At 46.4% G+C, this 12529-nt stretch overlaps 1 protein-coding gene across 1 annotated transcript in view; it reads left to right on the forward strand.

Moving 5' to 3' along the window:
• cacna2d4a (calcium channel, voltage-dependent, alpha 2/delta subunit 4a) overlaps nucleotides 1–12529 on the forward strand; it is a 435940-nt gene that overhangs the window by 112983 nt on the left and 310428 nt on the right. Inside the window, 3 exon segments of the mRNA XM_067999142.1 lie at nucleotides 2782–2856; nucleotides 5326–5415; nucleotides 8700–8813. Coding sequence (XP_067855243.1) covers nucleotides 2782–2856; nucleotides 5326–5415; nucleotides 8700–8813 — 279 coding nt within the window.

Below are 12529 nucleotides of genomic sequence, written 5' to 3' on the forward strand. Positions count from 1 at the left end.
AGTTCCCAATCCTGACCATCCCGCAGCCATGTCTCAGTGATAGCTATCATGTCATACCCTCCAATTTGAATTTGAACCTGTAGTTCATTTAATTTATTCCTTATACTCCGTGCATTTGTATATAGAACTCTTAGTTGGGCCACACACCCTAGCCTGACCTTCAGCTTTGATGCTGGGTTAATCGCCTTACACCTTCTAGTTTTTACTTTATCTGTAGTGTCTAAAGTACACTTTCTTTCTGCTGCTCTACACTTTTCCCTTTCACTTGTTCTTGAACAACTGTTTGTACTATTTGTATTGTAAATTTCCCCTGGGTCTTCCCCTCTCTTGCTGCTCTCAACTTTACTCCCTTCTGATTCCCCGCTCAGTTTCCCATCCCCCTGCCACTCTCGTTTAAACCTTCCCCAACAGCACTAGCAAACACCCCCGCGAGAACATTGGTCCCGGTCCTGCTCGGGTGTAACCCGACCCACTTGTACAGGTCCCACCTTCCCCAGAACCGGTCCCAATGTCCCAGGAATCTAAATCCCTCCCTCCTACACCATCCCTGCAGCCACGCATTCATCCTGTCTATTCTCCTGGTCCTATACTCACTAGCACATGGCACTGGTAATAATCCTGAGATCACTACCTTTGAAGTCCTGCTTTTTAATTTATCTCCTATCTCCTTAAATTCACCTTGCAAGGACCTCATCCCTTTTTTTACCTATATCGTTGGTACCGATATGGACCACGACTACTGGCTGTTCACTCTCCCCCTCCAGAATGTCCTGCAGCCGCTCCGCAACATCCTTGACCCTAGCACCAGGGAGGCAACATACCATTGTGGAGTCACGTTTGCGGCCACAGAAACGCCTATCTGATCCCCTTACAATTGAATCCCCTATCACTATAGCCCTGCCACTCTTCTTCCTCCCCTCCTGTGCAGCTGAGCCACCCGTGGTGCCACAAACTTGGCTGTTGCTGCTTTCCCCTGATAAGCCATCTCCCCCAACAGTATCCAAAGCGGTATATCTGTTTGAGAGGGAGATGGCCCTAGGGGATTCCTGCTCTGCCTGCCTAGTCCTTTTACTCTGACTGGCGGTCACCCATTTCCTTTCTGCCTGCATAATCTTTACCTGCGGTGTGACCACCTCACTGAACGTGCTATCCACGATAGTCTCAGCATCACGGGTGCTCCACAGTGAATCCACCCGCAGCTCCAGCTCTGAAATACGGTTAGCCAGGAGCTGCAGCTGGGCACACTTCCTGTACACATGGTCGCCAGGGACACTGTTAGTGTCCATGACTTCCCACATAGTGCAGGAGGAGCATATCACAGGTGCGAGCTGTGCTGCCATGACTTGCCTTAGATTTACCCTGCGTTCACCTCTCAAATCTCCTCCCGCTCTCGGACTCTCCTTTTATACTGTGCTCACCTCTCGGACTCTCCTGCCTCACCTGTGACGTCACACAGTAATTTTCTCTTGTTGCAGGTCTGCTGCTGCTTTTATTCCCCACTCTCAGTCTTCTGCTCAGGTCCACCTCCGCTCTGCGGAAAAAGTTAGGAAAAGCAAGACAAAGCAGCACCTCCTTCCCCCACCTCACCGAACTCCCACACTCACCAAACTCTCAGCTGTTCACTCTGTAGAGGTCGCGGGTTTGGGAGGTGCTGTTGAAGAAGCCTTGGCAAGTTGCTGCAGTGCATCCTGTGGATGTTACACACTGTAGCCACAGTGCCCCGGCGTTGAAGGGAGTGAATGTTTCGGGTGGTGGATGGGGTGACAGTCAAGCGGGCAACTTTGTCTTGGATGGTGTCGAGCTTCTTGAGTGTTGTTGGAGCTGCACTCATCCAGGCAAGTGGAGAGTATTCCATCACACTCCTACTTGTGCCTTGTAGATGGTGGAAAGGCTTTAGGGAGTCAGGAGGTGAGTCACTCGCAACAGAATACCCAGCCTCTGACCTGTTCTTGTCGCCACAGTATTTATATGGCTGGTCCATTTAAGTTTCTGGTCAATGGTGACCCCCAGGATGTTGATGGTGGGGGATTCGGCGATGGTAATGCTGTTGAGGTCCACCAGTTTCTGCCTTAGAAGGACGCTGGCATAAATTCCTGCAAGTTTCAGGGTACGTTGAAAAAGTGGCAGCCATATGTAAATCATGGAGTTATGGCAGGCTGACATCAACTGTCTTAAATTCTGTGACCTCCGCTTTCCCATGGATCCTTGTGTATGTGCTCAACTTTATAAAAGGCGCAGTTTTCCAGGCCCTGCTCAATAAGGTAGAAGTAGTTGTTTAAAGGGAACTGCTAAATTGAGATTGATTGTGGAAATCTTTAGCTATATCTTGATATTGACTGCATAACTTGAAAAAAAAATCCCTGCCAAACTCAAAAGGCCTTCATCTACATTCTGCATTATCTTTGGAGAATATTGTATTTACTAAGAAAGTAGTTCCTGAAGGCTGCAAAATTCACTTCCCAATGGAATTCCCACTCTACATGATATACATGCTGGAGAAAGAGGAGCAACAGGAGGCTGAAAGGGAAGTCATATTAATCAGGGGGCACCAGATAAGAGCCAGCCCATCCAGGCAGTACCCATCCAGCAGGATATATCGGCGCAGCGCAGTAAAGATTTACATGTTCACAAACCCACTGAAGTCATAGTGACTTCCAAATCGCCATTTGAGGGAAACCCCACCCTATCTATGTCCTACAAATACTAGGAAGTCACTCAATAGTGAATGACCACAGTGTGAAAGTTCATCTAATAATGAGTTTTATTCTGTACTTCCTCTAGTACAATGATTACGTTCACTATGTTGAGCCCTGCTTTAAAGGAACACTGGTGCAAGCTGACAGGGACAACCGAGAGGTGAGTGTCAAGGGATTTTTCCAGTCTGTCAAGGATAATGTGAATTGTCGCAAGTGTGGAGAACCCTTGTTGGAACATTTCGCATAGCAATTGCTAAAAAATTATTGTATGTGGAATAATGGATACTTGTGAGTGAGTTGCAGGCTGGAATCTAATTCAGGACTGGGGGCAAAGGAGCTGTTCTAATGGTTTACATATAGAATAATGCATATCCAGAAGAAAGATACAAGCTGGAATCCAACCAAAGTATTTGGGTGGTTTATATATAGAATAATGGATTCTGAAGTGAGTTACAGGCTGGAAAAAAAAGTTTGGGTGGTTTACATAAAAATTAATGCGTACCTAGGAGGGAGTTATCTAACTGAGGGTTCAGATCACATCATGGTGTATCATAGTGACTTCCAAGAATAAAAGATAATTTATAACCATTATTTGCATCAAGGATTAGATCACTGCCTTGAAATCACTCTCTGAATATAATACATGCATAACATGTTAATTTATTTGGGATCCTGTGTTGGGGCAACTTTTGTGCTGCCAGTGTCTAGTGGTCCAGATGGCTGCTGTCTGTGTGCTCAATGACATTGATGCCTGATGGCATTCACACAAGAGGATTTGCAAGTACACTGGCATTTCTATGGGTTTATTGAGAAATAATCTGCAATTGATTACCAGGAATTCTATGTCCAACAAATTATTATTAAGAGTTATTTGCAATTATTTGTTTATATCTCCTTTAAAGAATTTCTATATTCTTTTAGCTAATAAGATTATCTTTTAATTTATTCTGCAATCTGTGTGAACATTTTATCTTTTCCTCCTCTTAACTTCCTAGTGGATCCCAATATAACTCTCTAGCCAGCTAGATTCAATTCCATCCCAACAGGACTCTTAGTCTTTTGTTTCACGTTATTCTGTACCCTGTGTAAATAAATTAATACAAATAAAAAAGAACATGAAATGTGTATGAATACACTGAATATCACCTCAACCTGTAGTTATAATACATCCTGATATATCATGCTTCTCTCCATATAACACTCTCAATTACACCATGCTTCTCTCTACTCAGACATGAGTGTATAAACATTCCAGTGAAGTACTACAGAAGTACTGCATTGTCAGAATTGCCATTCTTTAGATGAAACATTAAACCAAGATCCTAGGGCACTATTTGAGGATGAACCCCACATCTGGATTTGAGCACATAATCTATTACCTCATTGTTGATTTTGGCATGTTGTAAGCATATTTGAAGAAGAGCAGGCAGTCCCCCCAGTGTTTGACCAACATCTCTCTCTCAAATAGTGCTATCAGAAACCGATTAACTGGTCATCCATTTCATTGCCGTTTTGGGGATCTTTCTGTGCACAAAATGGCTATTGTATTTTTCTACAGAACAACTGTTACTACATTTCAAAGTTATATGTAGAGTACTTTAAGGCATTTTCTGAGAAATGCTATTTAACTGTCAATCTTTCTCTCTATAAAACACACTTTGCTGTGCCATGCTCCTCAATTTACAATACTCCCTGATGCACAATACTTCTGGCTATGTAACAATCTAAGACATAGCAGCCATAGAAATTGGATCGCATCCCAAATTGGTGCGGTGTGGGGCGATCCTGGTTCAGTGCACGTTGCACATGATCAGGCCGGTGGCAGAACCATGGAAAATTGGTCCACTGGCCTCAGTAGGTGCCAGTCGCTGCCCCAGAGGCAGCTCGATGGTTGCAGGGAGGGAGGGGAGCAAATCGTCTAGATGGGACGCTGGCCGAAGATGACTGCTCCCAGCTCCACACCGCATGTAGAACTAACTGCATTCAGGGTAAACCAATTTCTGGTCTGGGTCCAAAAACAGGCGTTAGGCCCTTTACTATATTCAAAAGGCCTAACTCCTGTTTTAGATAGCTACCAGGGGAATCTCAACAGCACCCGAACCAATACGGCGGCAGATGGTTGGTCCCCTACGTTGAACCTTTGCACCCATTTTCTCCCTGTAAAACGAACATAACAAGTTCAATTTCACCCCCAGCATATTTTTCTCTTTGTAACACTGATAACCCACACTGTAACATTCTTTTATATTGCACGCTCCTGGGATGTGTCCCAGTGTTCTCAGATGCCTCCCCTATAGTGTTCCCAGAGCCACAGCACTCCTTTCCTAGTCCTCCCAGACTCTGGGACTTCCCTCAAAGTATTGATAGACCCTAAGCCCCTCCATTACTGCCAGACCTTGGGGCCTAATGCTGGTAAATTAGTGTCCCCAATAATACTACTTGACAAATCGCTGACACCATGAGCATTGCCATAGGAGATCCACAACAACGTGCACTGCTGAGCTATTCATTAGATAAACTTACTTAGCTGTTAGGATGCTAGTGTAGAAAGTGGTTTTATTAATGTTTGTCATTAGTTACCAACGGCTGCACGGAATATTACCATTTTCTGTTTAATTTTTCTCTTCAGCATTTCAAGCAGCTGGTTGAAAATCTTAATGCCAAAGGTACAGGAATTGTAAATAAGGGGCTCATCGAGGCCTTCATAATCTTGAATGAGGTTTGTATATTTTTAGCATTCGTACCAAAAATTGACTGTGATTAATGGGGAGGTGTGTTCTGCTGAACTGCTGTATAATGAGTGTTAGAAAGCTTTCTAGCTTTGATATTTACTGATGTTGGGAACAATCAGTGACCGCACAAATTTTACATGGTCTGGTGGAAGGAGCAAGTTCAAAGGGCTGAATGGCATTTTCATAGTCTTTATTTTCTAATGCCTCTCAGGCAGCCCATGTTACTATGTTTATATTTTAAAATCATTGCAGTCCTCATTTCTAATGTTGCATTAGGGGATGTTCCACACAAAGGGCTTGAAATTGTGCACCTTTGCACTGGTGGCACAGGCACAAGTGCAACAGAGGGGGCAGAAAATCAGGATTTTGATTTTTGTGTTGGTTCTGCACATATGTTAGGTTTTCCACTGCGCCTACACTCGAGACAACAAAGGTTAGCGCTGCTCCATGGCACAAATCTCATATTATATGCATTTGGGTCATCCCGGGGAGCGTGTTCAGTAGATTGTGCTCCTTTGTGCCATTGGCACAACGTCATTCTGGTGCACCATAAAAAGCTGGAGCAAAGGCCAGGCCTGCCAGTGCAGTGGCCACCGGAAACTTTTAAACATCTCATTGCCTTTGTATCTGACTTTGCATAGTTTGTTGCATGTTCTTTACTTTGCTAGTTTTTTTTTGCTTCTTTTGAAAGTTATGAATTTATGTTTACTTCTGTTTAATTTGGATTGGAGAAGTTATTTCTTTGGGAACTTTACTTCCCCACTCTAAAATATCCAGCCACCTTGGCAACTTGACCCACACCATAGTCATTCATTATAAAGTTCATTGGCTCTTCTCCAAATGGAAGATCTGGAGGAAATGCAGCATCAGCAACAGAGGAAGGAGCCGCAAATGAGTTGGAACAAGAGACACAGGAAGTGGACTTGTCAGCACCCATTGAGCAGCAACATGCTCATGACTTGAGTCAAAGATTAGTACAGACCTACTTAACGTGAAAGGTCAATGCCCCTTGCAGAAACATTTATGGATCACGTTCCTCCTGGACTGCTGCACTAACACAATCTATGGTTAACACCTGAGCCACTATCATTGCACAGCCAAGTGAACATTGCAGCATAAAGGACAGTGTTCCTCAAAGGAAACATAAACACCAATATCCTTTACAACCATATCCATTTTATTGTGTTTCTTGTGCGTTGTGATCTACTTTTTACCCCCCTGGTGTTTACCCTGGGTGACATTAGATACTGAGACCTCAACATTTTGATCAGCGCCCAGGTGGAATTTTTTTTAATTCATTCATGGGATGTGGGCGTCGCTGGCAAGGTCAGCATTTATTGCCCATCCTTAATTGCCTTGAGAAGGTGGTGGTGAGCCGCCTTCTTGAACCGCTGCAGTCTGTGTGGTGAAGGTTCTCTCACAGTGCTGTCGGGTAGGGAGTTCCAGGATTTTGACCCAGCGACAATGAAGGAACAACAATATATTTCCAAGTCGGAATGGTGTGTGACTTGGAGTGGAACGTACAGGTGGTGGTGTTCCCATGTACCTGCTACCCTTGCCCTTCTAGATGGTAGAGGTCACTGGTTTGAGAGGTGCTGTTGAAGAAGCCAGGGCGAGTTGCTGCAGTGCATTCTGTAGATGGCACACACTGTAGCCATGGTGTGCCGGTGGTGAAGGGAGTGAATATTTAGGGTGGTGGATGGGGTGCCAATCAAGCGGACTGCTTTGCCCTGGATGGTGTCAAGCTTCTTGAGTGTTGTTGGAGCTGCACACATCCAGGCAAGTGGAGAGTATTCCATCACACTCCTGACTTGTGCCTTGTAGATGATGGAAAGGCTTTGGGGAGCCAGGAGGTGAGTCATTCGCTGCAGAATACCCAGCCTCTGACCTGCTCATGTAGCCACAGTATTTATGTGGCTGATCCAGTTAAGTTTCTGGTCAATGGTGACCCCCAGGATGTTGATGGTGGGGGATTCAGCGATGGTAATGCCGTTGAATGTCAAGAGGAGGTGGTTAGACTCTATCTTGTTGGACATGGTCATTGCCTAGCACTTGTCTGGCCCGAATGTTACTTGCCACTTCATTATCCCAAGCCTCTTGCTGCATGCGGGCAGGGACTGCTTCATTATCTGAGAGGTTACGAATGGAACTGAACAGTGCAATCATCAGTGAACATCCCCACTTCTGACCTTTATGATGGAGCGATGGTCATTGATGAAGCAGCTGAAGATGGTTGGGCCTAGGACACTGCCGTGAGGAACTCCTGCAGCAATGTCCTGGGGCTGAGATGATTGGCCTCCAACAACCACTACCATCTTCCTTTGTGCTAGGTATGACTCCAGCCACTGGAGAGTTTTCCCCCTGATTCCCATTGACTTCAATTTTACTAGGGCTCCTTGGTGCCACACTCGGTCAAATGCTGCCTTGATGTCAAGGGCAGTCACTCTCACATCACCTCTGGAATTCAGCTCTTTTGTCCATGTTTGGACCAAGGCTGGAATGAGGTCTGGAGCTGAGGGGTCCTGGTGAAACCCAACCTGAGCATTGGTGAGCAGGTTATTGGTGAGTGAGTGCCGCTTGATAGCACGATCGACGGTACCTTCCATCACTTTGCTGATGATTGAGATTAGACTGATGGGACGATAATTGGCCGGATTGGATTTGTCCTGCTTTTTGTGGACAGGACATACCTGGGCAATTTTCCACATTGTCGGGTAGATGCCAGTATTGTAGCTGTACTGGAACAGTTTGGCTAGAGGCGCAGCTAATTCTGGAGCACAAGTCTTCAGCACTACAGGCGGGATGTTGTATCCAGGCAGATCTCTTAGCTTGGTGGCTAGAAAATGAGGAGTAACCCACCTACCAGGATTCTGCCCCACACTTCACAGAGAGCCATTTTCCAGTGGGGTTGCTATCGTGGATCTTCCACCCATGTCCCCTAAATCACCCCTTTACCTCTCTCCTCTGGTAGGACATGACCAGCAATAACTTGGCATTTTCTTTTGACAGAACAACTGAGATTGAGAGCAGGCTGTGTGATAAATTGCAGGAGCTATCATGCCTCCCACTTTTGTGTTGCACAACTAACTGGAACTCCTATTTTGTGCCGTATGCCTAATGAATTTACACAAAACAATTATTCAGAAATTATTCAGGATTTTATGGAAACATAATCTTTACTTATGTTGTGTACCCAATGTTGATTGTTGCTCTTTGATTTACTGTGTTCTGTTCTCTGTGTTCCTGCTGATATTTATATTCCTTCTGTTAGTTTAATGAGACAGGACAAGGCAGCCTGTGTAACCAGGCCATCATGCTGATCACAGATGGTGCAGTTGAGGAGTATGAACCAGTGTTTGAGGAATACAACTGGCCTGACTGCAAGGTGCGTGCATTAACAATGTGGTGACATTTGAATGCTATTGTGCTCTATTACTCTTGTGTTAGGCCATTTAAAAACAAATGCAGCAAAGCAAACACCCTTAAGGTTATACACAGGAGGGTGGATTTTACTCTTTGCTGTGGAATGTGTGTTCCCTAGGTGTAGAAAAGACAAAAAAGGAGGGGAGACCTGTAATGTTGCCCCAAGATTTCCTTTGGTTTCCCATTTGACATCAGTGGGCCTACACCTGGAGTATGTGCAGGCCAAGTACTTTAATGGGGAGAAAGAAAGGAAAGAAATGGAAAGGAAAGAAAAGAAAAAAAGAAAGAATAAAAACACGGATGAGATGTTTGTGCAGGAGGGAAATTCTCTTACCTCACAATGATCACAGTGTCTCCATACCTGTGAGACAAAGAACTTGAGAGGAGGTGGTTGCCTCGAGTATGACACTAAAAGTTGCAACAAGACCTTCCTACGAGCACCTCAGCTAGTACCTCGTCACTGGATCTTGCTCAGGCAAGCATCAGCACAACCATGAAGGGTGATTTTCCACCTGTTAACGCCTGTGTCTGGGGCATTCCAATAAGGAAAAATGGGGGGAGGCCCATGTCTGCAATCTCTGCTGCAGTAGCGCCTGACACGTATATCTAGCCACATGGGAGGGGCTGTTTTAATATTTATTTTATTTCTTTTTTATTCGTTCACGGGATGTGGGCGTCGCTGGTGAGGCCGACATTTATTGCCCATCCCTAATTGCCCTTGAGAAGGTGGTGGTGAGCCCCCTTGAACCGCTGCAGTCCGTGTGGTGAAGGTTCTCCCACAGTGCTGTTAGGAAGGGAGTTCCAGGATTTTGACCCTGCGACGATGAAGGAACGGCGATATATTTCCAAGTCGGGATGGTGTGTGACTTGGAGGGGAACGTGCAAGTGGTGGTGTTCCCATGTGCCTGCTGCTCTTGTCCTTCTAGGTGGTAGAGATCGCGGGTTTGGGAGGTGCTGTCGAAGAAGCCTTGGCGAGTTGCTGCAGTGCATCCTGTGGATGGTACACACTGCAGCCACTGTGCGCCGGTGGTGAAGGGAGTGAATGTTTAGGGTGGTGGATGGGATGCCAATCAAGCGGGCTGCTTTGTCCTGAATGGTGTCAAGCTTCATGAGTGTTGTTGGAGCTGCACTCATCCAGGCAAGTGGAGAGTATTCCATCACACTCCTGACTTGTGCCTTGTAGATGGTGGAAAGGCTTTGGGGAGTCAGGAGGTGAGTCACTCGCCGCAGAATACCCAGCCTCTGACCTGCTCTTGTAGCCACAGTATTTATATGCTGGTCCATTTAAGTTTCTGGTCAATGGTGACCCCCAGGATGTTGATGGTGGGGGGTTCGGCGATGGTAATGCCGTTGAATGTCAAGGGGAGGTAATTAGACTCTCTCTTGTTGGAGGTGGTCATTGCCTGGCACTTGTCTGGCGCGAATGTTACTTGCCACTTATCAGCCCAATCCTGGATGTTGTCCAGGTCTTGCTGCATGCGGGCCCGGACTGCTTCATTATTTGAGGGGTTGCGAATGGAACTGAACACTGCAATCATCAGCGAACATCCCCATTTCTGCCCTTATGATGGAGGGAAGGTCATTGATGAAGCAGCTGAAGATGGTTGGGCCTAGGACACTGCCCTGATGTGAGTGATGTTCTGAGACCATCCATGTTTCTTTCCTCTGTTTACATTAGGCTAGATTTTCCTCTGATTAGTGAATCAACGACAGGGCAGGAATCCCTCTCCCCTCCCTCCCCCCACCCCCCCCCCCCCCACCTCTTTCTCCCAACGTGCCTCCTCCACTAACTTAGCAAGGGCCCCAGATGGATGGATTAGAACCACTATGGGTGCCTTTCAGAGTGGCAGCTATCACTGCTTCAGGAGATGCTTTGAAGCAGCAGCATTTCACAGGGCTCCCAAGTCTTGCTTGTGAGTATTCGGTCTGTCATCATACCTACAAGAAGCACCTCAGAGCCCATGCCCTACACAAGTGGGCTGCAAGGAGTAGACACAGTGTACACTGTCTTGCCAGAGAGTGGCAATGAGCCTACTTCCTTAGACCCCCCTGCAGTGCCTGCACATGAGTGGGCTCAGCACTCCTTGACACTGCAGGAGAAAGTCTGTTGGAAGCTGGTCCCTCTGAGACAAATGTTTCACAAGACAAAAGTCACCTTAGACCGCTAATACTCCGGGGAAGCTTCGCAGTCACCCACCGCTCAACCTCATCTGACTCGGAGAGCACCTTGTAGAAATAGTAGATTATGACCCAGAACAACTAAAGTCGTAATTCACTCGAGTTTAGAATAATGAGAGGGGATCTCATTGAAACATATAAAATTCTGACAGGGCTAGACAGACTGGATGCAGGGAGGATGTTTCCCCTGGCTGGGGGGTCCAGAACGATGGGTCACAGTCTCAGGATACGGGGTAGGACATTTAGGACTGAGATGAGGAGGAATTTCTTCCCTCAGAGGGTGATGAACCTGTGGAATTCTCTACCACAGAAGGCTGTGGAGGCCAAGTCACTGAATATATTTAAGATGTGGAGATGCCGGTGATGGACTGGGGTTGACAATTGTAAACAATTTTACAACACCAAGTTATAGTCCAGCAATTTTATTTTAAATTCACAAGCTTTCGGAGATTTTCTCCTTCCTCAGGCAAATGTTTCAAGATCTCCTTGAAGCCTACGCATTTATACATATTGAACAATAATAAATGGTGTTTACAGACTGCCCCTGCAACTGCCCGTTGCCAAGGCAATCACCGTGTTCAGACAGAGAGGTGTTACCTGCAGAACCTCCGAATACACATTCAATAAAAAAACAAACAGGGAAAAAAAACAGAGAAAAAAAAAAACACAGAGAGAGGCAGAAACATCCGGAAGGCAGAGAGAGCCAGCAAATGACCCATTATATTAAAAACAGATAACATTTGTTCGCTGGTGGGGTAACGTGTAGCGTGACATGAACCCAAGATCCCGGTTGAGGCCGTCCTCATGGGTGCGGAACTTGGCTATCAATTTCTGCTCGACGATTTTGCGTTGTCGTGTGTCTCGAAGGCCGCCTTGGAGTACGCTTACCCGAAGGTCGGTGGATGAATGTCCATGACTGCTGAAGTGTTCCCCGACTGGGAGGGAACCCTCCTGTTTGGCGATTGTTGCGCGGTGTCCGTTCATCCGTTGTCGCAGCGTCTGCATGGTCTCGCCAATGTACCATGCTCTGGGGCATCCTTTCCTGCAACGTATGAGGTAGACAACGTTGGCTGAGTCACAGGAGTATGAACCATGCACCTGGTGGGTGGTGTCATCTCGTGTGATGGTGGTATCTGTGTCGATGATCTGGCATGTCTTGCAGAGGTTACCGTGGCAGGGTTGTGTGGCGTCGTGGACGCTGTTCTCTTGAAAGCTAGGTAGTTTGCTGCGAACGATGGTCTGTTTGAGGTTGGGTGGCTGTTTAAAGGCGAGTAGTGGAGGTGTGGGGATGGCCATAGCGAGGTGTTTGTCCTCATTGATGACATGTTGAAGGCTGCGGAGAACATGGCGTAGTTTCTCCGCTCCGGGGAAGTACTGGACGACAAAGGGTACTCTGTTGGTTGCGTCCCGTGTTAGTCTCCTGAGGAGGTCTATGCGATTTTTTGCTGTGGCCCGTCGGAACTGTCGATCGATGAGTCGAGCGTCATATCCCGTTCTTAC

This window comes from Heptranchias perlo, chromosome 18 (genome assembly GCF_035084215.1).
Source record: "Heptranchias perlo isolate sHepPer1 chromosome 18, sHepPer1.hap1, whole genome shotgun sequence".
NCBI lineage: Eukaryota > Metazoa > Chordata > Chondrichthyes > Hexanchiformes > Hexanchidae > Heptranchias > Heptranchias perlo.